At 46.3% G+C, this 27,724-nt stretch overlaps 2 protein-coding genes, 1 long non-coding RNA gene and 3 other non-coding genes across 9 annotated transcripts; 4 read left to right on the forward strand and 2 right to left on the reverse strand.

Moving 5' to 3' along the window:
* Positions 1–406: 406 nt before the first annotated feature.
* On the reverse strand, positions 407–10,550 carry LOC107402474 (uncharacterized). Of its 3 annotated transcripts, none has more exons than XR_013053250.1 (2): positions 10,474–10,550; positions 407–6,875 (listed from the first exon to the last, which is right to left on the reverse strand). It is a non-coding gene; the product is annotated as an uncharacterized LOC107402474 (long non-coding RNA). The 3 variants fall into 3 exon arrangements; XR_013053251.1 differs by having other exon boundaries at positions 10,369–10,496; XR_013053249.1 differs by lacking the exon at positions 10,474–10,550 and adding an exon at positions 6,980–10,424.
* A 6-nt stretch (positions 10,551–10,556) lies between these two features.
* Rack1 (receptor for activated C kinase 1) lies at positions 10,557–15,617 on the forward strand. The gene is made up of 8 exons (XM_006987138.3): positions 10,557–10,797; positions 11,813–11,984; positions 12,476–12,623; positions 13,308–13,403; positions 13,587–13,697; positions 13,982–14,122; positions 15,083–15,193; positions 15,509–15,617. Exons 1-8 carry the CDS (start codon positions 10,689–10,691, stop codon positions 15,572–15,574), a joined length of 954 nt encoding a protein of 317 aa, XP_006987200.1. The 5' UTR covers positions 10,557–10,688; the 3' UTR covers positions 15,575–15,617.
* LOC121831894 (small nucleolar RNA SNORD95) lies at positions 11,075–11,137 on the forward strand. Its single transcript, XR_006075489.1, has one exon. It is a non-coding gene; the product is annotated as a small nucleolar RNA SNORD95 (small nucleolar RNA).
* Positions 12,240–12,319, forward strand: LOC121831883 (small nucleolar RNA SNORD96 family). Its single transcript, XR_006075480.1, has one exon. It is a non-coding gene; the product is annotated as a small nucleolar RNA SNORD96 family (small nucleolar RNA).
* Positions 13,023–13,090, forward strand: LOC121831893 (small nucleolar RNA SNORD95). Its single transcript, XR_006075488.1, has one exon. It is a non-coding gene; the product is annotated as a small nucleolar RNA SNORD95 (small nucleolar RNA).
* An 872-nt stretch (positions 15,618–16,489) lies between the features above and the next one.
* Trim41 (tripartite motif containing 41) lies at positions 16,490–27,563 on the reverse strand. Of its 2 annotated transcripts, XM_006987136.4 has the most exons (7): positions 26,750–27,563; positions 22,800–22,895; positions 19,270–19,500; positions 18,755–18,777; positions 18,407–18,534; positions 17,892–18,067; positions 16,490–17,310 (listed from the first exon to the last, which is right to left on the reverse strand). In XM_006987136.4, the coding sequence occupies exons 1-7, from the start codon at positions 27,554–27,556 to the stop codon at positions 17,206–17,208; spliced, it is 1,566 nt and encodes a 521-aa protein (XP_006987198.1). In that variant the 5' UTR covers positions 27,557–27,563; the 3' UTR covers positions 16,490–17,205. The 2 variants fall into 2 exon arrangements, with proteins under 2 accessions (XP_006987198.1, XP_006987197.1); XM_006987135.4 differs by having other exon boundaries at positions 16,490–18,067.
* Positions 27,564–27,724: the final 161 nt, after the last annotated feature.

Genomic DNA, 27,724 nt, shown 5'->3' on the forward strand with positions numbered 1-27,724 from the left:
GATTACAAATTTGTCAACAACACTATTGTCTCCTGTTAGTCCTAAGAACTAGACCTGGATCAGTATATTAAAGAGAAAGGGGGAAAAAGAGAAGAAAAACATTATAAAACAGGAACAGGAACATTTGTAACCTCAGCTCTTGGGACAAAGAGGCAGGTATATCAAGAGTTCAAGATCATCCTTGGGTACAGGATTTGAGACCAAAAATATTGTCCCAACAAAAGTGTAATTTTTTGTTGTTGTTGTTGTTTATTTTGAGACATGGTCTTTTGGTGTGGCCCTAGTGGTCCAGGAACTCCATAGATAGACCAGGGTGGCCTTGAACTCAAAGAATCTGCTTACCTCAGCCTCCTGAGTACTGAGATTAAAGACATGTACCATCACATTCAGGGTGAATATTTGTTTGTTTGGGTTTTTTGGTTTTGTTTTGTTTTTTGGGTTTGTGTAGCCTTGGCTGTCCGGGAATTTGCTCTGTAGACCAGGCTGGCCTTGAACTCTTGAGATCCACCTGCCTCTGCCTCCTGAGTGCTGGGATTAAAGGTGTGTGCCACCATTGCCCGGCTTTTTCATTTTTTCTTTTACATCGGTGTTTTGCCTGCATGTATGTCTGTGTAAGGATGTCACATGTTGGAGTTACAGAAAATTGTTACCTGCCATGTGGTTGCTGGGAACTGAACCAGGTCCTCTGGAAGACCTGTCTGGAAGAACAGTCGGTGCTCTTCTTATAAGTCTCTCGCCCCTTATGTGTATGTTTCTGTATCTGTATGGATGTATATTATGTTGTTATGTGTGTGCAGGTAGCCTTGGAGCTATAGTACTAAGAACTGGGATCTTCTGTAAGAGCAGTGTGTGGGTCCTTGGGAGTCCAGCCCCAACCTTTCCCTCCTTTTCTAGGATTCTTAGGAGGAGGAGAGAGGGGGATAAGAAAATATTAGAAAGAGAGACCTAGCCAACGAGAAAAAAGACAGAAACACAGGATAGCTTTGGGAGGACCTGGATCAATACCCAACAGCCTCCAGGCTTTATTCAAAAGACTTTCTATAACATGCCAGGGGGAGAGGCAAAAGACTTCCCCCTTACAAGATCAAAGCATACCGTACAGCCAAGGGTAGACCCTTCCAAACACCTGGTAAACATGCCCGTGGTCAAATCATCTCATTATGGAGCCCTGCTGAGTAAAGCAAGCTGAGATTCTCTGACCCCGAGTAGTTTGGGCCTCCACAGAGCAGCAAGTGCTTTTAACCGCTGAGCCACCTCTTCAGCCCTGGATCGGTGTCTGGTGTGTGCTTTATTTATTACTCAGGCTCCTTGATCTCAGCATGTCAGGAGTACACCTTGACATCCCAGTTCTGCTGCTTCCACCTCCCAAGTGTCGCTTGTGTTTTTTACTCAGTACATATGCTGGAAATGCTTGCTGTCTGTTCAGCACAAAGTCAGGTGTGTACAAAATGGTGTGCAGAACCCCCTTCCTCTCTGCAACTTAACAGTTTAGCTCAAGCCCAGAAATGGAGAAAAGGGACTTCAGAGTGTGTTGAAGGCTCCACTAGGGTAGCCGCTGTTGTGAGATAGTTGCACACTGTGTGAAGATATATTGCTGTAATTGGTTTAATGAAGAGCTGAATGGTCAATAGGTAGGCAGGAAGTATAGGGAGTACTTCCAGGCAGGGAGAGGAAGTAGGAGGAAATAACTGAAGCACAGGAGAGATCCAGGAGAGGCAGAGCAAGCAGGATGTACAGGAGAGGTAACAGCCACAAGCCATGTAGCAAATACAGATTAATATAAATGGGCCAATTTAAGTTATAACAAGCCTGAGCTACAAGCCGAGCTTTCATAATTAATAAGAAATTTCTGTGTCATTACTGGGATCTGGCTAGACAGCATTTTACACAAGCTGCTTGCTATTCCTAACTTCAAACATCCCACATTGGACATTGAGTCTAGGGCCTTGCATATGCTAAGCAAGTGACCTACAATTGAACTATGTTCCAGCCCTCCTTTTGTGTGTTCAGTCAGGGTCTCTTAGTGGTGGAGGCTGTCCTTGAACTCACATCATAGTCCAGTCAGATCTTGAACTTGTAATCTTCCCACTTCAGCTTCCCAAGCAGCTGAAAAGACAGGCCTGCACCATCAGGACAGTCTTATACTGTATCTTAAACAGCATTTTACTGAATAAAAGAGAAAATGTTAGTTCCTTAAAAGCATAAGGGAGGGAACATTAAAAGTTTCCAGGAACTTTACTTATGCTGTACATATTTAAGTCTATACTGGTATATCTTAGTACAATGTACTTTTCACAAGGACACAAATCAAGGAAGGAGAAAACGACTGAAAAACTGGATAAAGCTGGATGAAGGGTTACCATGGGCCTTTTACTTGGTACTCCTGAAAGAGACTGATCATGTTTTACCTACCTTTTAAATTTATTTTTAATTATGTTTACATGTGCCCATGTCTGTGTGTGGATATGTTCATATGACTTCACGTGCCTGAGAGTGTCAGAGGCCCTGGAACTGGAATTACAGCCGGTCATGAGCTGCTTGACATGGGAGCTGGGAACTGACCTCCCATTCACAGGAAAAGCATTAAGTTCGCTCACCAGTTGAGCCATCTCTCTAGCCCATATATGTTTTGTTTTGGTTTTTGCTTGTTTTGAGACAGGGTTTTATTTTTATTTTTAATGGTGGGGTAGTGTGCACATAAGGCAGGTGCCCAAGGAGGCCAGAAGTGGGTAAATTTTTCTCCTATAACTGGACAAAAATCTCAGAGGCTGAATCAGAGAACATGAATGAGGAGAAAAATCTATTAGTGAAATAGCTACAAAACCATTCTATTTCTGGTGCTGCTTCATGTTTAATATGTGTGTGTGCGATGTGTGTTCTATGCATGTGCCGGTGTCTTCGGAGGCAAAAGAGGGCATCCTGATCCCTAAAGCTAGAGTTACATGTGGTTTTGAGTCACCCAATACTGAGGCAGGGAACACAACCCAGGCTGTCTAGAAGAGCAACAAGTACTCCCAGACACAATTAATACTGGGGTTTTTGTTGTGCTTGTTTTGTTTTTAGACAGAACTCATGTATCTCAGGCTGGCCTTGAACTCAATATATACAAAAAAATGATCTTAAATGTTTGATCTTCCTGCCTCTACCTCCCAAGCTTTGATACTATAAGCATGTGCCACCACACCCAGTTTTATGGGGTGCTAGGGACTGAAGCTGGGGCTTTATCCATGTTAGGCGAGTAATCTACCAACTGAACTACATGGAGTTCAACTTTGAGTTTTTCAGTAGCACTGAAGGAAACAGAATTGAAATTTTCTTTTTGGTTTTTTTCAAAACAGGGTTTCTCTGTGTAGTTTTGGTGCCTGTCCTGGATCTCGCTCTGTAGACCAGGCTGGCCTCGAACTCACAGATGCCACCTGGCTCTGCCTCCCGAGTGCTGGGATTAAAGGTGTGCACCACCACTGCCCGGCCAAAATTGGAATTTTTTACACCTTTAAAATAGCAGTATGTGCCGGGCGTTGGTGGCGCACGCCTTTAGTCCCAGCACTCGGGAGGCAGAGCCAGGCGGATCTCTGTGAGTTCGAGGCCAGCCTGGGCTACCAAGTGAGCTCCAGGAAAGGCGCAAAGCTACACAGAGAAACCCTGTCTCGAAAAAACAAACAAACAAAAACCAAAAAAAAAATAGCAGTATGTATTACTAAAACTTTGGGGGGGGGGGTAGTACAATCATACGTACCAGGCACTCATTTTACTGAATGTCTTCCTTTCCAGGTTCAGCTGTTGACTGCTGCATCACCTGCCAGACTGTTAAAACTTGCTCCTCTCTACTGTGGCTGCACCATGGACCCCATCTTCACACAGATTTCCTACATCTAAAATCCTCAACTCCTAGCCAGGCGGTGGTGGCAGAGTGAGATCTAGGACAGGCACCAAAGCTACACAGAGAAACCTTGTCTCGAAAAAAAACAAAACAAAAAACAAATCCTCAACTCCACCTGCATCATCACCTTAGCTCTAAGGCTTCCATTATATTTAAACACACTAAGGCTAGCGTTACCCTGCAGCTTCATAGAGCCTGATGACTCTGTATTTTTCCTTTCTCAACTTATCAGACACTTGCTAGCCTTATATCTTATATGACTGGGCCTGGACATCAGAGGCATGAAGACCTGGTTTACACTTCAACTAGACTAAAGTTTCTCAAGCTCAGAATTAATACTTTGAACAAGATAATTCTTTGGGGTTGAGGGGCTGTTCTGTGTGTTGTTAGATACTTTATGTCTCAGTATTCCAGTTAACAGAGGTACACTTGCCTCCTCCACCAGTTATGACAGCATCAAATGTCTCCAGACACTGCAAAATGTCACCTGTGGGGACATTAAAAAATCATCCCCAAAGAGCTAGAGAGTTTGCTCAGCAGTTAAGAGCCCCAGCTGCTCTTCCAAAAAAACCCAGGTTCTATTCCCAGCACCCACATGGCAGGCAGCTCACAACCCTCTGTAACACCATTTCCAGGGGATCCCACACCCTCTTCTAGTCTCTTTGGGCATTGCACACACAGACACAAATATAAGCAAAACATCCATCACATTAAAGAAAATTGTTTAAATATCCAATTGAGAACCACTAGTGTAAATGCAAGCCCTGTAGACTTAGTAGTGTAGACTAAGGCCCTATAGCCAGAACATGGCCTTGGTGTTCAGAGTGTTCAGTGGAAGGCCAGCCTGGTCTAGCCAGAACCTTACTAACAGTATCCATAGCATCTGTGGATTAACAGATATAATGCTCCACTTCTCCAACTCTGAGTGGAGGCAGCAGGATCCCCTCAATATTTTTTAAATGTTAGAGCTGTTATGTCCAGCTGAGAAAACAAGGTCCATAAGTGACAGAGCAGATACAAAATCAAGATCTTGGAACTAAATAATAAAAGTAACTGCAATAGGGCAATGGTTTCATTGCTAAGATTTTATGAAGAATCACAAACTAAGTCTTGAGTTTCTCTGCTCTTAACCTAAAGAGATGACTTGAGAAGCTGGGCGGTGGTGGTGGTGCACTCAACAACTCTGGAGGCAAAGGCAGGTGAATCTCTGAGTTTGAGGCCAGCCTGGTCTACAGGGAGAGATCTAGGACAGCCTGGAGAACACAGAGAAATCCTGTCTTGAAAAACCAAAAACAGAGAGAGGAGAGAGGAGAGAGAGAGAGAGAGAGAGAGAGAGAGAGAGAGAGAGAGAGAGAGAGAGAACGAACGAACTATTATCAGGACAAAATTCTGACTCTTTAGCAACAAACACATTCCTCACTAGTGATCCCTGCCTATCTAGGGTTTCTGTCTACTACTTAAACTCTCAAAGCCAAGACTCTGAACCCATGCTGATCCCTCTATCTAGAACACCCTTTGCCATTTAAAAGTAAGTCTGTGAAGCTGACCACGAAGATTAGAGTCTTTTACAGGCCAAGTCCTCCACATGGTGCTGAAAATACAAAATGTGGGCAGAAACAGATCAATGCTCTTCCCAGGACACTTATAAAGGAAGCCCTAAGAGTCCAGTAAGTATTCACTGAGCTTAGGACAAGTGACTACAAGCATGGCCATGAGAGCACCAAAGGAACCTGACCTTAACCTGGGGGTCACTGAGCACTTTCCAGCAACCTCGGGAAAGATCCAAGGAAGTTTAGTTTTAGCTATGAGAAGGGAGTGTAGGCTATGGAGGGCCTTCTAGGCAGGAAAGTAATGTGTAAGGGCTTATGTGGAGGAAAATGATGAGTGGCAGAAGCAGAGGAAGATTCATGCGACCACACAGGGGCCTGACAGAAGCAGTCACCAGGAATCTGCATAGCCAGAAGGCTAGTTGATTCTGACCACTTACCTGTCAGTCCCTTGGTTATCTACAGAGCCCCCACCTCCAGAGTAATGAATGCTGGCAAGAATGGGTGGAGCCCAAGATCACCGAGCTCCAGGCAGCCTGAAGAGCTAGCATACACTGGCCTATACTGGGTGGGTCCTGAGGGCTTCTACAAAACAGAGACTGAGTTTCCAATGTCTCAAGGGCTGCTTCCCTTGTGTGGAATGGAAGCAGTTCATGAGCTCAGACACATGGTGAGCACAGCTGAACTTCAGGACAGGAACGGTGAGCACAGCCAGAAAGGGTTCAGCCGACGTGGTATGGGCCAACCCTGAATCTTTTCCCAAAACCAAATTAGAGTGTGGGGGGAGTGGGGGTGTCCAGTAGGCTTTCCATCTCCACATGACTAGAAGAATGACCAGGGGTGAGAAGGGAGCTGGACTCATTCATTCCCAAGATTTGCAGACTTATTTTGGGAGAAGCATGGCTAATACTCAAACATCCTGTGGCTGAGAGGTGGCTCTGATAGAAGGAGCTGGGAACCCTCACTGACCTCGAGTCAAATGTACGGATTCTTCCCTCAGAAGCAGGGTTCCCTAGCCCCAACTAGGCAGGAGCATTTGCTGATGCTGGTAGGGAGCTTCAGAAAATAAGTGATGAAGGGATGCTCAACTCCAGTGAGTGAGGAGCAGGCCAGGTGGCCCCTCTGTCCCTCAGGCGCATGCCCCAAGCTACACTTCAAGAAATCTCCAATAATACAAGGTGACTGGCTAGGCTCTGTTGTCCTCCAGCAACCATAATGGTCGGCACATATCCTCTTTGGTTCCTGTGAAGGAACTGAAGGAAGACTTGCAAAGGAACCCCAATCCTTCAGAGTCTGGTTGTCCACGAATCCCTGTTTTATGGTTGGTATCACCATCTCAGCCAACATGAAATCCAAAATGACTTCTAAATTCTCCCTGTAGGGGCTAGAATTGCAAAGAAGGATGATGGCAGCTTCAGGTCTCAAGCCTCAGTCCGGGTCTCATGATCCTAGGAAAGCAACAGAGATAGAGCAAAGTCATGGTAGGCAGGAACTCTGTGGAAGGTAGAGTCTCTGTGGGCAACACTGCCCAACACATACACCCCACCCCAACCTCCAGCTTCTGGAAAAAGGATCTGCAGCAGTCTTATCTCAGGCAGCCCAGGAAGGTCTGGGAAGGGTTCATTTTAAATCAGACTTCCAGTGCTAGCTCGGAAATGCTGATTCCTTGGGACATCCTAAGGCAGAGATAAAGAAAAAAGAACAGACATCAGGGCTTGGTGGAACATGCTTATAATTTTAGTACTAGGAAGATAAAGGTCAGCCAGAGAGCTGCACGGTGACACCTTGTCTTAGGGAGGAGATGTAGAGAGGAAAAGAGGGAGGTAAGGGAGGAAGAGAGAAAAAAGAAGGAAGAAAAGAGTCTGGTGGTGTAGCTCACTGGCAGCATGCTTGTCTAGCAAGACAGAAAGCCTGGATTCAATCCCCAAGACCAGTGGAAAAGAGAATGACGTTTTTTCAAATGGAAATAAATGTCAGTTTATAACGAGGAGGCTAGTATATGGATGTAGTGGTTCACCTCCCTATTTACAAAGAGCAGTACAGGGGCGGTGGTGATGCACGCCTTTAATCCCAGCGTGAGTTCGAGGCCAGCCTGGTCTACAGAGCGAGATCCAGGAAAGGCACAAAGCTACAGAGAGACCCTGTCTCAAAAAAAAAAAAAAAAAAAAAATTCAGAAAGGAAGAGCAGTACAGAGAGACAGAAAGGTGCTAGCATGACCCACTTAACGGGCAGCAAACTGGTTATGGGGTGAGTAAGAACAGGTGACTTCCAGGACCACCAGAGAAACAAAACAATGGCTCAAGACTTGGAAAAATGAAAGGCAGTCAGTTGGGTTTACCAAGGATACAGGTGATATACAACCTTAGGATCCTAAAAAGGCACTCATCAGGTTGTACAGGAACACATCCAGGAGAGCACCCTGCGTTGTCCACAAGTGACTGCAGGGAACCCAGGGAGGCTGCGACAGGCCAGAAGAGCAAGTGGTTTCAAGTAAGAAGCCCTAGCCTTTGCACACCTGGACAAAGGGAGCAGCAGCTTTGCCACTATGCCCACCTAACATAGACCTCCTTTCCAGATGCCTTCCAACGCACCTTGCGAAGGACCTACCCTAATCCTGTGCCAACCATCGCTGCTCAGTCCTCAGATACCAGCCAAGAACCTTGTTCCCACATGCCCACAAGAGATCGCTTTCACACATGCCCATGTCTTTACTCTAAACTGCACCTTTGTTTTTGTTTTTCAAGACAGGGTTTCTCTATGTAGTCTTGGCTGTCCTGGATCTCACTCTGTAGACCAGGCTGGCCTCGAACTCAATGAGATCTGTCTGCCTCTGCCTCCTGAGTGCTGAGATTAAAGGCGTGCGACACCATTGCCCGGCCCAAACTTCACTCTTAACGACACTGCCTTACTCTGCCACAATATGTAAAATGCAAACAAAACAAAATGGCCATCTGGCTTCTTTCTCCTGTTCATAGCTGTATTCTAAGCCTAAAGTGCTTAGAAGTGCTCCCTATATTCTATAGCATTTACTTGATAAGCAATGCTCTGGGCATTTATTTGTCTATTCCTTCTTGGCTTTATTTCTTGTTTTTCCTTTCCTTTTCTTCTTTTGGTTTTTCTGAGTAGCCCTGGCTGTCCTGGAACTCACTCTGTAGACCAGGCTTGTCTCGAGTCACAGAGATCTGTCTGCCTCTGCCTCCTGAGTGCTGGAATTAAAGGTATGTGCTACCACTGACCAGCTGCTTTTTGGTTTTATTATGAGGTTTCATTATGTAGCCCTGGTTGGTCTGAAACTTGTTATGTAGATTAGGTGGGCTTTGAACTCATAGTGATCCTCCTGCCTCTGCCTTCTGAGTGCTGGGATTACAGGCCTCTTACACCATGCCTAGTCTCCTATATTCCTTTATTCTCCACACTACCATATTATGTAAGTTCTAATTTCAATCTCATTTCATAGATAAGAAACTAAATTCAATGTATTTTACACATTGGATAACAAAAACTTATGTCTAGGGCCTGGTGTCTATGTCTATAATCCTAGCTATTTGGAAGGCTGAGGAACTGGGATCTTAAGTTTAAATCCAATTTGAGCTATGTAGATCCTGTATCAAAAAATAAAGGTGGTGGCGGTGCATGCCTTGAATGCCGGCACTGAGAGGCAGAGACAGGAGGATCTCTGTGATTTCAAGGCCAGCCTGGTCAACAGAGCAAGATCCAGGACAGGCACTAAAACTACACAGAGAAACCCGTCTCGAAAAACCAAAAAAAAAAAAAAAAAAAAGGTTGGACAGGCGATATATGCCTTGGATCCCAGCATTCCCAGCACTCGGAAGCAGGTGGTTCTCTTGAGTTCCAGGCCAGCCATGTCTACAAAGTGGGACACTGTCTCAAAAACATAGAAAAACTAAACAAGGTTCTTGAGGGGAGAGAGAGATTAACTCCACAAGGCTCTTTCCTAGCATGTGAGAGTTCAAGCAACAGTACTAAAATAAATACGTGTCTTTTTTTTTTTTTTGGTTTTTCGAGACAAGGTTTCTCTGTGTAGCTTTGCGCCTTTCCAGGATCTCGCTCTGTAGACCAGGCTGGCCTTGAACTCACAAAGATCCACCTGGCTCTGCCTCCCGAGTGCTGGAATTAAAGGCGGGCTCACAACCAAAAATACGTCTTTTAGTTCACATAGATATTAGTGGTTGCTACCATCCTGACCGGTGCTCCTTTTTAAAAACATTTGAACTGAGCGAGAAGTCAAATCACCTGCAGCCAAGGCCACATGGCAGGAGAGAAAGCTACCGACTTCCACCTGCGCGCTGCGGCAAGCACAGACGCACTCACACTCACATATTTTAAAACATAAAATTATAAAATCTGAGGACAGATCTCTGACGTTAGGGGGACACTACATATTTAAACAAGTGTTGAGAGGAAGATCATCAGGTTGCCAGGTCAACTGTGTACCTCTGCTTCCCTGTCCAGGAACACTTCAGGGTTACACAAGACAAACTAGATAGCTTTTCTGTGGAGTGGTCAGAACCACAGAAAGGGATTCCAAGAGGAATCCTCACAAATCTGAACCGAGTACTTCCTCTCTAGCCGCGCCGGGCGACCTCGGCCTATAATCCCAGAATTTGGGAGACAGAAGCAGGAGGATCAAAATGATCCTTGGCTACAAAGCCAACTTAAGACCAGCCTTCACGACAGGAAACCTTGTCTTAAAACCAAAAAAGGCCAGATTTGGTGACACACGCCTTTAATTGCAGCTCTAACTGTACTTCCTTAAGTCATGGCTGAAGTCGCTGTCGCCAACCCGGGAACCGAACACCAAGCGGAAAGGGCGGAGCTCCGTCTCTGCCACGTAGAGGGGGTGGGGAGAGGAGCCGCAGCGGTGTGGCAAGGAGCGGGTCGCCTCACTTTTCCTGCTTCTACAGCACGTTCAAACCTACCGAGGAGCCTTTTTTAAAACCCGATACACCTGGCTTCAGAATGCGTCCGTACAGCGCTGGCACATTACGTTCCGTGGCAGAAAAAACGGCATTGCGGCGACTTACCTCACCCAGCTCCTCCCACTACCTAGCGCCGCCATCTCTGGGCAGCGGTGAATCATGGGAATCCCCGCCTTGCTCTCCGGGTATTTCCGGTTCCGGCGGAGGCCGCTCTTTCTTTTTCTCCGCAGGGCCGCGGTGGCTGCCGCTGTGGTGCTTGGCTCCCCGAGCTATCCGGTGCCATCCTTGTCGCTGCGGCGACACTCGCATCAGCTGCAATCATGACCGAGCAGATGACCCTTCGTGGGACCCTCAAAGGCCATAACGGCTGGGTAACACAGATCGCCACCACCCCGCAGTTCCCGGACATGATCCTGTCCGCGTCTCGAGGTACGGGCTGCATGCCGGGCGGAACACTGGGGGTCCCGGCGACTGCGTGCCTTCTTGCTTCGCAAGGGGCGTGCAGATTGGCCGGCTCGGTTCATTCCCCACCACCCTGGTATGAGTTGGGTCGTGCAGACCCGAACCTGGGCCCCAACCTGGGCCACCCTTTGCACATGTCGGGAACAGAGACGTGTCGTGTAACTCTCCTAGGAATTGGCGATTTTAAATCTCTCGCTTGCCTCCTGGAGATGTATTTATGTAGTTAAGGGGCTACAAGCCAGGCGGGGCAATGATGACCCCAACATGCCATCTGAGTTGCTGAAATCCAGAGGCTGTTTCTGAGCCACCGCCGCTCTGTGGACAGTGGGTAAACTCGAGCTGCCTCGTTCCCCAGGTCTTTAGGCTTGGCCTTCCTGCCCTGGGTTTTCATCCCTTGGAACGAATGCTGTTTTTCTCCCAGATTTCCCTACCCACCCAAATTTATGTTCGGTCTCTCCTAATGTAAGGCTTATCAGGCATTGTATTCAGAACTGTTCAGTTTGAAGTGGTCTGTGGCTTCGACTGTGTCTGCTGCCATAGGTAGTCTGCTTATCCCAAGTGACAGCTTCTGCTTTGAGTTAGCATTGGGCTGGAGCGGTGGATAGATGAGGCTGGTTACTCTTAAACGGGAGTAGGTAGGGTTTGTTTCCTAGAATGTACAAGGTGGTTTGCAGTCATCTGTAGCTAGTTCCAGGGGATCTGACACTCTCTTCTTAGAACACTATAGGCATAATGTAGGGGAAACATTCAATGCAAATTAAAAAAATTTTTGGTTGAATTTAAATTTCAGTCCCAGGAAATATAGTAACCATAGTCTTGGGTGTACCTTTTTATATTCTGGAGTAATAAACTCCTAATAAGTTTTCCCCCACTAAATGTAGTGATGCTCTCCTTACTAATAGAACAGTAACCTTAAGGCACTGAAAACTGCAGTAAGTAGGTTGTGGTGGTCCTTATGAGATTTCTTTGCCAACCTTTTCAGACAAGACCATCATCATGTGGAAGCTGACTAGGGACGAGACCAACTATGGCATCCCACAGCGTGCTCTGCGAGGTCACTCCCACTTTGTTAGTGATGTTGTTATCTCCTCTGATGGCCAGTTTGCCCTCTCAGGCTCCTGGGATGGAACACTGCGCCTCTGGGATCTCACAACGCAAGTAGCTGCTTTGGGACCTTGGGGGAAAGCTGGGCAAAATTGAGGTAGATTCTCTAGGGTGTGGTATCTCCTTGGAAATTGGTTCATTTGTAGAGGGTGGGTTAAGATGTTGGGATGTCAGCCTCCTTTCTTGGAGTAGCTGAGGCTGGTCTGGTCTAGTTGAACATTTTTTTAACCAGGTACAGCACTCTAGTAAAACAATGCTTTGTCTTGAGAGTTGTCCTAGATCGGCATTTGTCAGGTGTAATAGAGGATCCTAGTGATGACAAGAAGACATTGTCAACCAATCCCCACAAGGGAATGAGGACATGTCCTGCAATTCTGAATGGGTTCTCTGGCACATACCAGGCATAGGTTGCTAATGGCACCTAAGCCACATGTGAGCCGTGTGGAGTGATAAAGCCTACTGGGTCAAGGATACCAAGAAAAGGATCTGACTGTAAATGGATAAAAATTTGTCTAGAAAGTGACCAGGTTCTCTCTCTTAGGGGCACCACCACGAGACGATTTGTAGGCCATACTAAGGATGTGCTGAGCGTTGCCTTCTCCTCTGACAACCGGCAGATTGTCTCTGGATCCCGAGACAAGACCATAAAGTTATGGAATACTCTGGGTGTCTGCAAGTACACTGTCCAGGTAAAATGATGGAAGTAGTAGGAGCTACAAGTTAGAAATTATACCATTCCCTGAGGATTTTGTTGGCAGTTTTTGAGATGGGTTCCTCACTGTGTAGCCCTGGTTAGCCTAGAACTCAGATCTGGCTCTAACTTTTTGCAATAATGTGCCATTTGTCCTGTCTGGGATTTTGGTTGTTTCTTTCTTTCTTTTTTTTTTTCCTTTTCTCTCATGTTTGCTCATGAGTGGCATGGGACTCAGGTGATTTTTCTCCTGAGCTGGGGCATCAATTGGGCAGGCCCTTCCTTGCACATGAGCAAAAACCCAGATGTGTCCCATAATTTCCCTAAGGATTAGGTGATCTTAAACCTCCTACCTACCTTCTGGAGGTGTGTTTAAGTACTGGGCTACATGCCAGGCGCAGCAGTGATGACTCCAACATGCCATCTGAGTTGCAATGCTGAAATCCAGAGGCTGTTTCTGAGCTGCACCTGGTCCTGTACTCCATGAGGAGTGGGTAAACTCTGGAGGCATCCTAGGACTCAAACACATGTCAACAAGCTTGACAAGTCTTTACCAACTGTTCTGTTCATCTTGAAGTAAAGGTTCAGGTTCTGAGGAAGTGAGAGTGCTGTTGTCGCTCCTTAGTTACCTGCAGCCTGGGGAAGGCTGCTTCCTCTTACCTTACCCCTCTATCTTCTGTAGGATGAGAGTCATTCAGAATGGGTGTCTTGTGTCCGCTTCTCTCCGAACAGCAGCAACCCTATCATCGTCTCCTGTGGATGGGACAAGCTGGTCAAGGTGAGCTTCAACAAGGGCATGGCCCTGTTAGAAATCCAAATGTGTTCCCGTTCTTCTCAGATGGTACTACATAGGCTTGCACCAGAAGCCTGTTCAGATACACCTTTAAAGAAGATGTTGTCCCTTTCTTGTAGTAGAATGTAGACCATAATCCTGGTCACTCATGGACCTCTGCTTTTCTAGGTATGGAATTTGGCTAACTGCAAGCTGAAGACCAACCACATTGGCCACACTGGCTATCTGAACACAGTGACAGTCTCTCCAGATGGATCCCTCTGTGCTTCTGGAGGCAAGGTATTTGGGAGTTCGTCATTTTCTTTAAGAAGAATGATTTTATCTGATAGCATGCACCAGTTAAAAGATTAGCTAAACTTCAGGAATGTTTGTGAGCATTATCCTAAAATATCTAGAAAGGTATACCAGAGAAGTTTTCCTTTAAAAGTAAGTTGTTTTTCATGTGCGTTTAAAAGTAAGTTGGTGTAAATATTGTGCGTTAGAGGAAAAGGCTTAGGAGCATGAACATGGACACTTCAGTCATTACCTTTATCTGTCCTAACTCACCTTTTCTGTCTGTCCAGGATGGCCAGGCCATGCTGTGGGATCTCAATGAAGGCAAGCACCTTTACACACTGGATGGTGGGGACATCATCAATGCCTTGTGTTTCAGCCCCAACCGCTACTGGCTCTGTGCTGCCACCGGCCCCAGTATCAAGATTTGGGTGAGTGTGGTCTGTTGTGCAGCATATTGATTTCACTGTCAGAAATCTTCCTTGACAGCTTGAAGCACTGGGTGACATCTGCCTAATGAAAGAGATTGCCTATGTATCGCAGTTTGTTGAATGTAATAGTTGCCATTTGGGCCAAAGTAATTTTCTTGAGAGGCTCTTTTGTCTGCATCTACCCACTAGATGAGTTAACAGCCACACACCATGAAGACAACCAAAAACAGTCCCGCCAGTAGTATCTCTAGTACGAGAGACCTAAATTCAATCCCAAGAACCGTTTTAGAAGAGACCTTCCCTATGCTTCTAGTATCAGCTTAGATTCAATTTAGTGATCTTTATTGAGGGATTATTAGACAACTAAAAGACTGGGGCTTACTATGTAAGTTAGACTGGTCTTGGAGCTCACGGATAACCTGCATCTACCTCCTTAGGCGTGCACGCCCCACCACAAAGTTGCTGTTTTGGGCCCCATCTGTTTCTGTACTTTGAACATTTGTGGCCTTTCCTGGGTGAATGTGGTGCCCCTTTTTAGTTGGTGGCATTTGTTTTGTTTTATTTTTATATTTTGGCCAGTGTATGTGTAGCCTAGGCTAACCTCAAATTCTGTAGCCATTTTTTGTGTAGGGTAATCATTGGGGTTGAACCTGGGGCCTTGCACATGATAAGCAAGTGCTATACCAAAGGATAAGGCCAACCTTTTTGTTTTGGTGTTTTGGACTTATTTTTATGAGGTGTCATAATCTGTTGGAAATCTGAATTGTAAGTGGTCTTTTTAAAAATAGTTCATTACTGTCTGCATATATACCACAGTGTGCATATTGTACACGTGGGTCCAATATAACTGGCCCATAGCCAGGCACTTCTGTCTCCTTCGTAGTTGTCAGGCAAGACACTTGAATTTGTGTTGTTAAGTCCATGGTTACAGGTGTCCTTACCTGGTCGGTCTGTTCTCAGGACTTGGAAGGCAAGATCATAGTAGATGAACTGAAGCAAGAAGTCATCAGCACCAGCAGCAAGGCAGAGCCACCCCAATGCACCTCCCTGGCATGGTCTGCTGATGGCCAGGTAAGTACTTCAGTCTGCCAGCTCAGCTTCCAGCTTGTCTCCCTTGCTCTTCACAGGCACAAGACCAATATCAATCAACACAAGTGAAATGAAAATAAACCAGGTTGATTTAGGATAGACTGGTTAGATGTGGAGAATGTTAAGTATATGTATTTCTGTCTGGGGAAAGATGTGGAGTTATTAACCTGTAAACTGAAATAGGCTGAAAACTGCTTGGATCTGTATGGCAGTATACGCTTAGCCTGTCACAGACACGTTGTTTTGGACTACAGAATTCATTGCTGGGCATGACCCTGCTGTCATTCTCTTTTACAGACTCTGTTCGCTGGTTACACAGACAACCTGGTGCGAGTGTGGCAAGTGACGATTGGTACCCGCTAAAAGTTTTTAACAGAGTTTTAGAAATAAAACTGGCTTTCTGAAACTGGTTTCAGTTATGGTTTTTAGGAAGTATCTTTTTGTGCTAATGAAACAGTCTGCTATAAATTCAAGTGAAGCTTACCCTTCTGTAATTTGGATACATGCACCTATGAATTCCAAACTTGCCTAGTCCTACATGATACTATCCACCTTACCTTTCCCCTTTCATAAATCCTTGCTTTGGTCTGTTCTTTCATTGCGTATGACAGTTTGTCTGCATGTGTCTGTGCCAGAGGGTGTTGGGGAAACGGAGTCATAGATGTTGAGAACTAAGCCCTTATTCACTATTGGTAGTATAGCTCAGGCTCTTAAATCATTGAGCCATTGATTTTTTTCAAGTCAGGGTTTATAACCGCCCTCCATTACTGTGATTAAAGGTGCCACAAGATGGTGTGTTAATATATATGCCCTCAAATTCAAGAGACCTACCTATTTCTGCCTTCCTCCATGGTGTTTCATTATCCTGGCGTCGAGTTTATTCAATGCCACATCCCCAACTAGGCACACTTTCTGAAATTGATTCTCAGCCTGCACATAAAAGCTGATTCTGATCCCAGCACTTGGGAGGCAGAGCCGGGCGGATCTCTGAGTTCAAGGCTAGCCTGGGCTACCAAGTGAGTTCCAGGAAAGGTGCAAAGCCTCGAAAAACAAAACAGTTGATTCTGCATGGGCCGCCCATAGCATTGGGAGGCAGGGGCTAATTATACTTAACCAGGGGTTAAGAAGGGTTGGTTCCATGGGGCTAACCTGCCCCATGAAAGACAACAGGAAATCTTGTGTGACAGCTAAGAGAGGAGAGGGGGTGGAGCTCTAGGAACCTGTATGGAAAGGCATTTCTAGAGCATGCCAGCTGCTTCTAAAGAAAGACTCCACAACAGCAGCAAATAAACACTTTATTTCTGCAACACAACCCACCTTTTCCCCCAAGAACATGAATTGACCTCAGCCACCAAAGCAGAGGACAAAAGCTGTTAAGTGACAGAAGGCAAGGGGTTACTAGAAAAATAGATTATACCCAAGGCTCTCCCAAGGATCCAGACCCCTGTCCAAGCACCCCAACAGGGCTTACCAAATGGAACTAAAAAGTGTGGAGAGGCCAGAAACTGAAAATGGGGAAAGAGCCTGGCAGTGAAGACTTGGAGGAGGGGTAAGGTGTGAGGAGCTTAGCTCCTAAATAAGAAAGCTGTAAGACGGAGAGAAAATAATTTATTGGGTCATGTAATAGTGTGCGGTGTCAAGTCGACCATTCCAGATCTCACTGAAGCTAAATTCTGGCCAGTCTATGGAGGTAGAAATTGGGGGTGGAAGGAAAGCTTAAGAGTTCCTACTTCCCCAAGAAAAGTAGACTTTACCTAGCTCTACCCTTTTGCCCAGCCTGCCTTCCCACAAAAGCTTCCAAATCCCTTAGCTGGGGCTTGCACCAAAACAGAATTGGAATGAGCAGGTCTTGCCCAAACCCTCCAGCCTCAGGAATGACAAGGGTTGAGGAGTAGATGTGGAAAAGAGAAGGAATAAAATAATCTCCACTCATCGTAGTCCTACTCAAACTGGGACCCAGAGCTGGACTGAGCTAGGCAGACAGGGAGGGAAGATCAAGCAGCTGTTCTCATTATCAGGGACCCATGCAGACCTGTCAGATAGACAAAGTAGGTGAGAGAAGACTGAGCTGGAGGGAGTCTAGGAAGTTGTTTAGGCTCCTAGAGGGAGAAGCAGCCTAGGTTCAAGGAGGAGCAGGAAGCAACTCAGTAACAAACAGTGGGAGGAGCCTGAGCTCACAATAGAGTGGGCAAACATCCACCACCACCCGCCCCCCCAGCAGTGACTGGAGGGGCCCCTGCGGGTGGCAGGCTGATCAAGGGCAGAGCTTGATGCGGGTGCCCTTGGAAAGCACCCGGAAGAAAGGGAAAACACGCTCGCCAAGGAAGGCAGCTGAGAAGGTGTGCACGTGGGCTAGGGTATCTGCATTGTAGAATCCCAGTCGCCCAGCCTCATAGTCCAGGTAAACGCCAAAGCGCCGTGGTTTCTCACATGGGCTCAGCAGTGTCTGCTCTGTTGAGCTCTGTGCCTGGTATCGTTTGCCGTGGGTACCCACACACCACACTTCCCGCTGGAGCAGGAGCTGCTGAGGCAGGTGGAGCCGGCGGCGGCGATGGTGATGGCGTGAGGAGCTGGCATCCCCACTGCTAACAGATGACCCCCCAGAACTCATTTTTTCTTTATGATGGGTTGATTCACGGGCAGCACCCACTGCCCAGCCCCGCCGCCCACCCACCTCTACCTCCCAGTAGTGACGGCCAGAACGGAAGCCCTGGGCCCCTAGTACACAGCAGTCAGCTGAGAAGCGCTTGGAATGTTCAGGAACCTCCTGCCGACGTTCTGCCAGGCGGACCCCACGACGATCAGGGGACAACATAAGGGCTGGGTGAGCTGTATCTGGGTCCAGCGTCAGGTCCACTTGGAAAGAGGAAAGACCAATATAGCAGAGCTAAAAACACCTCATCCCTCACAGGCTCACCAATGTCCTTTCCACCTCTATCCTCCACTTCAACCCTATTCAACTCTTCTTAGCTCCCACCCGTATTGGAGGCCAAGCTCCGGATCTATGGGTTCTAGCCTTCACCCTAATTCTACCACCTGCCGGCCTTCCCCTATCCCCTTTTTCCACCTCACCTACCCAAAACAGCTGAACACTCAGAGTAGCCACCATTAGAGTCTACTCCATCCCAGCTCCCCAAACCTCAACTCAGAACCTCAACTCAGGTCTGTAAAAAGGAAGGTTATTAACCTCCTTACCTCTTGCAGCCTGACAGAACATCCGGCTCATTTTCCTCACAATGGCATCTGTCAGGAAGTCATGGCTATGGGGTTGGCCTGGGTCAGGGGACCAAATCTCTGGGGGCTGCAACTGTATCTCTTCACACCTGAAGGAGGGGGACCAGGTAGGGGTGGGAACATGATATTCCCAGAGTAAAGAACAGAAGCTAGCAGGGAAGAAGTGGAGGGTCTAAGAAGCAGAAACTTAGGTCCTGGGGCGGGGGAGGGGAGAGGAGAAAGGACAGGAAAGAGGAAAGGAAGTCTCAAGAGAGGCAGGAATGGGGAGCCAGACACTACTGGGTCACAAAGGGTAGAGTGGGAACACACCTATTGAAAGTCTCCTTGATGTCCTGGGAATAACAGAGAAAGAGAAAGAAAGTGTCAGCTGCACAAGGTTGACTGCTCTCTCCCAGTCTCCAGCTAGAGAAAGGTCTGAACTTGAACAGGAAGGGAGAAAGCAGCACTTTCCAGGACCACAATAAATATGAATGCTCCTCAGTTACCCTGCTACCACCAGACCTAATACATCTCACCCTGCCCTAAGCCCCAGTAACAGAATTTTCACACTATGACCCAGGTACCTTTCTCAAGCTATCACTCTTCTGTCAACTCTTAAGCCCCTATCCCTAACAACAGCAGCTGCCTTCTTTAGGTATGACTGGCACATACATCACATTCAATACTGTAACTAGCCTCAAAAAAAGTCTGATCTTCAGATTAAAAGAGTTGGGATTCTTCCCAGTGAGGAACAGACAGTTCTGGGTAGTGGTTGGTGAGCACTACCTAACAGGACAAAAAGGGAGCTGGGAGTGTGGAGCAGGGTAGCCGGGGACAGTGCTCACCTGCAGCAGCCGCAGGCCCCCCTGCTGGCTCCGTTCTTGGGCCTCAGCTAGCAGGCGGCTTAGCTGGGCAGCCTGCTCCTCAAGACGGTTGGCTGCTGCTCCTGCACGTCCCAACTGAGCTTCATGCATCTCTCGGAGGCGCCGCTCTAGTCCTGCCTGCTCTTCAGCCAGAAACCGTGTTAGGCGCCCAAACTCTGAGGCCACAGCTGCCAGCTCTGACTTCATCTGGCTCTGGAAAGATGCAAAGGCAGACATGGAGACATAGTCGGTGGTTATGAGCACTGTCTGATCTTCTAGAGAACCCCAGTTTGTTTCCCAGCATCCACATGGCAGCTCACGACCATGGAAATGCGATGCTCTTTTGACCTCTATGGTCACCAATCATGCACATGGATCCTTATACACAATGCAGGCAAAACACCCATACACTAAAATAAATTTTAAAAATTAAAAGTTGGAGAGATGCAAAGGGAATGGAGGCCACCACCTGAATACACAGAAAGGTAAGCTTGCAGTTTTCTCTCTGCTGACTCTCAATCTCAGGCAAGAAGCCTCATGATCCCTTATTCCACCAAGTCCTGGGAATGGAAAGAGAGGTTTCTTTCTCCCCATCTCATCTTACTGTACCACTGTGATAGCACAAACCTGGCATACTAGTCCAAATTCACCAACTGTTTTCTGGAATATTTATCTCTGCCCTATCTAATTTTCCTTTCTAATGGAAGCTTACATGTTCCAAAGGAGCTTCTCTCCTCTCCAGATCTGTGTAGCAACAACTCCATATGTCTCTCTCCATAATATATGGTATTGGAGATGCTGTTATAATGGAGATGGGCTGGGGGAACGTGTGGAGGTCAGAGGACAACTTGCTGGAGTTGGTTCTCTCATTCCACCACATGAGTCCCAGGGATTAAACTCAGGTTATCAAGCTTGGTGGCAGACTCCCTTTACCCACTGAGTCATCTTGCAAGCAAAGTTGTTTTGTTTTTGAGACGGAGTCCTGCTTTGTAGCCCAGGCTGGCCTCAAACTTCACAATTCTCCAGCTTCAACCTCCAGTTTGCTAGTTTAAAGATAAAAAGCTGCATGCCCAGCTTTGTATTATCTTTTAAAATTCTCCATATGTCCTCACAGATAGGACCTGTGCATGCCTGTTGGCCACACTGCCACTAGAGGCTTCACAATGCCAACCACAAGTAGGTACTTGGTAAGAATTTTTTTTTTTAAAGATTTATTTACTATATACAAAAGAGAGTGCCAGATCTCATTACAGATGGTTGTGAGCCACCATGTGGGTGCTGGGAATTGAACTCAGGGCCTCTGGAAGAACAGTCGGTGCTCTTAACCTCTGAGCCATCTCTCCAGCCCCAAGAATTTTTTTGAAATTAGTAAATAAGAGAATCCAGGAAGCTGGGCAGTAATGGCACACACCTTTAATGCCACAACTCAGGAGGCAGAGCCAGGCGGGTCTCTGTGAGTTCAAGGCCAGCCTGGCCTACAGAGCGAGATTCAGGACAGGCACCAAAAGTACAGAGAAACCCTGTCGGGGGTGGGGGTGGGGTGGGGTGGTGTTCAGGAAGCAAGACTCGGAGTAAAGATGGACGTGAGGGCTCATGCCTATAATATCAATACTCGAGGCTGAAATAAATGGATTACTCCACATTTGAGGCCAGCTTGGGCTATAATATAAAATTCTGTCTCAAAACACAAAAGGAAGATGCTACAAAATTAAGTCCTGACCCTCAGGAGTCACAGTTGCCACAGAATAGTCACTCAAATCCTTTACAAACTCTTCTGTCAAGGTGCAAATATACACCCAGGGGCCAACAGGTAAAGTACTTTGTAGGTATAGTTGTTCCTAGACATTCAAGTGAGTCTGCTTCCAAGAGACCCAATCAGTCGATCTGCAAATCCCTCATATAAAATGGCATGACTGTATATCCTCCCATATACTTTAAATGTCTCATAATACCCAATACAATGTAAATACTACCAAACAGCTATGTTTTACTTGTGGTGGTTTGAATGAGAATGAGCCCCATAGGCTCATATATTTGAATACTTGGCCTGTACTTGGTCCCCAGTTGGTGGAACTGTTTGGGAAGATGAGAAGCTATGACCTAGTTAAAGGAGGTGTGTCACTGCGAGTGGACTTTAGGAGCTGTGGCCTTGTTGAAGGCATGTCACCCAGGATGGGCTTTTGAGATTTCAAAAGCCAATACAATTCCCTGTTAGCCTCCCCCACTCTGAACCATGAGGACCAATAACATTTTATAAGTTGCCTTCATCATCATGTTTCTTCACAGCAATTGAAAAGTTACTAAGACAGCACTGTATACTTTAAAGACTGGCTGGCAGTAGTGGCACACACCTTTAATCCCAACATTTGGGAGGCAGAGGCAGGCAGATCTCTGAGTTCAAGTCCAGTTCTAGTCTACAGAGCAAGTTCTAGGACAGATGGGCTACATAGAGAAACCCTGTCTCCAAAAGCTCAAAAAAAAAAAAAAAAAAAAAGTCTATATATGTTAAGTACTGATGCTATTTTTTTTTCTCTTGAAGGACTACATGAGGTAGAATACAAGCTATATTTAGTATCCTATGACAGAAAACTGCCTAGTCTCAACCCATTTGCCTGGGCTAGACTCTTCTGAATGATAACCACTTTTTCCATCAATATTACTCTAGACAAAGATTATCAAAGACAGAGATCCCAGCATACATTCTCTATAACTCAGAGGACTCTAAAAGTATTAGCTTGGGCAGCTGGACAGAGGCAGAATGATTCCCCATTTACCAATTCTTCTTATAGCTCATTGTGATGGGCATTTCACAGAAGTGAGTCCCTAATGTGCAGATGGCACTACTATGGGTTGTAGATGTGGCAGGGCCTGGACTTGGTAAGTAAGAGGTAAGAGGGAAAGGGCATTCTCATTTGATGGCTGAAGCTTAGCTTGGCCACAGTACCAGTCCATTCCAGCAAGACCTACTAGCCTTCTAAAAACAGACAGGAAATGAGGGAATGAGACTCCTTGGAGAAGGGTGAATAAATGTAAAAGGGCTGAGAACACTGGGAAAGAGGACAGGAGTTATCTGCAATGCTAATAATCACCAATTCTTCCTTTTCCTAACAGGACTGCCTTTCTTCCAGGGCACAGCAAGCCTTTCAGACCACACCCCTTAGTGTTCAGGGCAGCTCTGCCTGCCATCTGTGTGTATCCTGGGACTTGGTACTCTTCTGGCAACTGTTGTATGTATTTGCTCACTTGCTTTCTATGCTATCCAGAGTCAGGGGCTGGGTGTACTCTGTAGCTTTAGACCAGACAACCAGCCTCAACAAGCCAGGCCTCAAGTTTTCACTACATTTTACAAACTAGAAAGAAACATGTTTCCAAACTCTGAAGGCCACATCACCTCCGATATCTACCCACCTCCAGGCCCTGGCTATCCTTTCTTCAGGGATAGTCATTCTATGTGATAGCTCTTCCTTACCCTGATAACAGAATCAGTCAGCCCATCCACAGACATCACCTACCTTCAGTTCTGTCATCCGCCTCTCCTCCTTGGCCTTCATCTTCTGCACAGCCTCTAGGTGCTTCCTAAGTGGTTCCACATGACTTTGTAGCTTGGCCTGAGGGAGCAGAAAAGGGAAGGTTAGTCAGGGGGATGAAGAGAAGCACCTACAGAGCCTCTCTCTCTCCACTACTCCCTACAAGGGAGACTTAATGCCTGGTGTTACCTGGTGTCAAATAAGCCCTTCCTTCCCACACCCCTTCTCTCAGATGACCATAAATGCCTCCAACTCTCCCCTGCACTCATGATGCAGAAGCCCAGTGCAAGCCTTGAGAGGCTGCATCTTTATGGCTACTGAACTCCATTCTCCACGGCTGACATAACATGGCTTAAGCTCCTCACCATATGAAGTCCAGCCACAGGAATATTCCTGCCTTTGGTCCCTTCCACTTGATTAAATCATCTTCCTCAACATCTAAAATCTAAACACTTTTCTGGAGACTTTGTGCCTATGCTAAAAGTTTTGTTTTCTGTTTTCAAAATAGGGTTTCTCTGTGTAGCCCTGGCTGTCCTGGATTTCAATATGTAGACCAGGCTTAAAGTGGTTCTCTGCTACTTTCAAAATATAAACCCCACATTTCTAATGTCACTTTGTCCCGTCACCCCCTCATGTTGTGACATCATGCTATTCCCTTAGCCTGGGATTACCATACTCCACTTAATCCAAGATATTCCACCTTTACAACTCAGCTTCCTGAGCATGATTCTGGCTCTACCTATGGAACTTGAAAAGAGTCTATACTACCAGAGCAGTGGTTCTCAACCCTCTCAATGCTACAACCCTTTAATACAGTTCCTCATATTGTGGTGACCCCCTAACCAAAAAATTATAACTTTTATAACTGTAATTTTGCTACTGTTGTGAATTTGATATGCAGAATATCTGATATTTAACCCCTGTGAAAGGATGATTTATTCCCCCAGAAGGGTCGTGACCAACAGATTGAGAGCCACTATTCCAAAGCATAAACAGTTTTACAGATGTGCTTTCCAGGAATTACAGGGTCCTTCACCCTCACTTTTCTTTCCTGGGGCAGAGTCTCATATAGCCCAAGTTAGTCTGGAACTTGTCTTATAGCTGAGGATGACCTTGAACTTCTCATCCTCCTACTTCTACCTCCCTGGTGCTGGGATTGTCATTTTACTTAGTTTCTAGGTCCTGTTTGCTTTGTTGTCCATTCAATTGCCATCACATGAAAAACAAAAGCCCTTTCTTCTTTTAGCTACAATTCTAACAGCAATCAGATACATGGGCTTTCCATTCCAAGTATTTATAGCCATGTCTTTTTCCTTAAGGGGTGTTGAAGAGACCAGGATGGTTATAATAAATTCTGCCTTTTGCTCTTTCCCTTTTTTTATGTCTTCTCCTTATGACTTGCTCCCTCCTTTTCATTAAGGGAAAATACAGGATGGACCTCAAGCCTAGCTCTAGGAAAACCAAAACTACATCTAGGTGATTTGAGGCAAGCCATGCTACCATTTTCCTTTAAATGTCAACCTCACCAAAAGCAAACTTAGCAAAGTTTCTGACATATGGCAAAAGATCAATAAACATTATCCAGCATTTGCTAACTATGGCAGTAAGTGGCCAGTGACATCCTGATAATGACCCATGAACTAAAAGATAACTGACCCTGAGTACAAAAGGCAATTGTTACACAACTGGTTGTAGGAAGTATCAGAGGAGTAATAAATCAGTCATTCCATTAAACAGTATACACAAAATTATGCCTTTTGATATTATTGCTATTTCTCCATAGTACAGTCATTTCTTCTCCATCAATTCAGAATTTACAAAGCTTTAATTTATCCTTTAGTATTTGTCTAAATTGACAAACTGCAAGCATGAATCCAAATAGAATATTACAGGGGTTGGTTTTGTTTGAGATAGTGTCTCACTATGCAGCATGGCTGACACAGTACTTGCTGAATAGTTCAGGCTGGCCTAAAACTCACAGAGATCCTAGAGCTTCAGCCTCTAGAGTGCTACGATTAAAGGTGTATGCCACCACACCTGGCCCCTTTTCGTTTTTTAAAACAAGCTCTCTGAGCTGGCAAGATGGTTTAGCCAGTAAAGGCTTGTGGCTAAACCTGATGATGAGCTCAATCCATTCGACACAATGTGGAGGAAGGAACCAATTTGCATGTTCTTACACTCACACAAAATAAAAACATAATAAAGCCAGGAGTGGTGGCTCTCATGCCTGCAAAGGAAGCTCAGTGAGTTCCAGACCAGCCTGGTCTACATACCGAGTTCTAGGACAGCAAGAGATATAAAAACCCTTTCCCTAAAACCAAAAATAAATAAATAAATAATTTTTTTTTTTTTAAAAAAAAGCCAGCTGTGGTAGTGCACATCTTTAATCCCTGAGACAGAGGCAGGCAGATCTCTGTGAGTTCGAGGCCAGCCTGGTCTATAGAGTGAGTTCCAGGATAGGTTCCAAAGCTACACAGAGAAACCCTGTCTGGAAAAACCAGAAAAAAAAAAAAAAAGAAAAAGAAAAGAAAAGAAAAACAAGGGCCAGGTGGTGGTGGTACACACCTTTCATCCCAGCACTTAAGAGGCAGAGGCAGGCGGATCCATCAGTTTGAGGCCAGTCTGGTCTACAAAGTGAGTTCCAGAACAGCCAGGACTGTTACACAAAGAAACCCTGTCCAGTAAAACAAAACAAACAAACAAACAAGAGGGTTTCCTGTAACTCTGGCTGGCCTATCGTGCTATAGGATGACCTTGAACTGCTCTTCCTGCCTCCACTTCTCAAGTGTTGAGGATAAAAGGCTTTCACTACGATGCCCATCTTAGGTTGAATTCTCTACAGATATTCTCACTGATTCAGAACTTCTGCAGTAAGGCCCGCTGTACTTTCGAAACCTCCTCTAGTAACTGACAATCAGCTGTGAAGCATTAGACTCTAAAGTTGAGGGGATGACCATCACCTAAATGAAGTTACTGACTGAATCAGGAGGAGGTGTTGAAACACGAACAGAGCCTGGCTACCCTCTCCTAGTTCCATGGCTTCAAATCTGAAGGTAGTTCTATCTGTGCTGGCTGTCATAGATAAATGTCCTTTACATATATCCAAAGAATTAGAAAAATAAAGAACAAGACAGTTAACCAAACAAGAATTAGATTCCAGTAACAGTCAAGTCAGAAAAGTCAAACTAAAATATCCAAGTACTTTTACTTAGATGACCCAAGGAGAGGATGTTCATCTCCAAGTCTATCTATCACTTACTAAAGCTGTGTATACATAAACCACTATGTTCAGAATCTAAACCTGTTTCCCAATCAATAAAATGAGAATGGCAAACATCAAACTCACAGGATGACTTTAAATTATGAATGATAATCCACAAAAATGGCCAGCACAGTACAGACTATATGTAAAGTACCCTATAAATATTAACTAACATTCCTGTGGTCAAGTTCAAAGACACTCTGAAACTTGAGCAAGAATTTTTGCCTGTATTCCAGTTAATACATGAGACTGTGTGCAGAGCCAACCAACAAAGCTGTATCATAGGATGGGTGTGGAACCCATTAGGAGACAAGTGCAGGGTATTTGGATCTGACACTGGTTATTCTACGCTCCTGTTTCAGACTCCCTCGTTCTTTTTGGTCCCCATTTCTTTCCATCTTGAAGTGACTGTCATGGCTAAGACTTCAGATTCCTCCAGAAGGTCGTAAGCCTGGTAGTGAATGAAGCGCTCCCTGCCACTTGCACCCCTATCCTTAAGCCACGGGGGAAGTTAAGGATCCTTCTCATTTATCCACCTTGGAAGTCAGCGCTTGGACAGGGAGAATCGTTTCTCCAATACGGGCATGAGGTCCTGTAAAGAGAGCCCGCGTTCCCTTTCCCCGGTTTCCTGTTTCCTCCCTGCCCTTACTAAACTCTTGCCTACTGCACTCACCTTGTACTCCTGCACCACCTCCTCCAATGGCACCACGCTATGCTGTTTGTGGCTCCTGGATTCTCGGCACACCACACAGATGGCTTCCTCATCCACCTCACAGAACAATTTCAGGGCTTCTTGGTGCCTCGGGCAGATGCCTTGTTCATTCACACGACTCCCTCGACCAGGGGTTGGATGCATCTGACGAATCACCTGGACCATGTTGGCCAACTGCAGGTTGGGGCGGAAGCTCCGCCGAGGAAAACTTTTTCGACACTGGGGACAAGTGAAGCACCTCCGTGGGGCTGGAGGAGGTGGCAGCGGGGTGATCGGATCCAGCTCCTCTTCCTCGTCTTCCTCCAGCACTTCCTCCTCCTCGTCCTCATCTTCCCCCCTCAGGTCCTCCACATCTCCCAAGTAATAGTCCAGATCTTCCTCCTCCTCCTCCTCCTCCCACACATAGTCCATGTTGTCCCAGCTGGACCCGCCTATGCCACTACTCCAGAACACACCCTCCTCTTCCTCCTCGGCTTCCTCCTCCATGTCACCCTCGTAATCTTCATCCCGCATGGGGGTGTCCCAACCCCCGCCTGCTCCGACAGCCTCCACTTCTTCCTCCTCTCCGACCTCCTCCTCCTCCTCCCGATCCAACTCCTCCCGGTCCTCCTCATCCTCCCCGCCCCACAACTGGGTTACACACACTCGGCAGAAGTTGTGCCCGCAGCCGATGGACACGGGGTCCGTGAAGTAGTCGAGGCAGATGGCGCACACCGCCTCCTCCTGAAGGGTCTGCACAGGGTTTGGTGTCATGGCAACGGCAGCCATCTTAGTGTCCAGTCAGCCAGTGTACGAGTGCGGTGGGGGCCGAGGGGGGGACGGGAGGGGGGTCTTCCTCCTCAGACGCCCAGGAGACCCGTGCCCACCCCAAGCCCTGCTCCTCCACACCCTGCCTGTGGCGAGGCCAAAGGAAATGCCCTCCGGACCAGCGCACCC

The sequence above is a fragment of the Peromyscus maniculatus genome, chromosome 8, assembly GCF_049852395.1.
Source record: "Peromyscus maniculatus bairdii isolate BWxNUB_F1_BW_parent chromosome 8, HU_Pman_BW_mat_3.1, whole genome shotgun sequence".
In the NCBI taxonomy this organism is placed as follows: domain Eukaryota; kingdom Metazoa; phylum Chordata; class Mammalia; order Rodentia; family Cricetidae; genus Peromyscus; species Peromyscus maniculatus.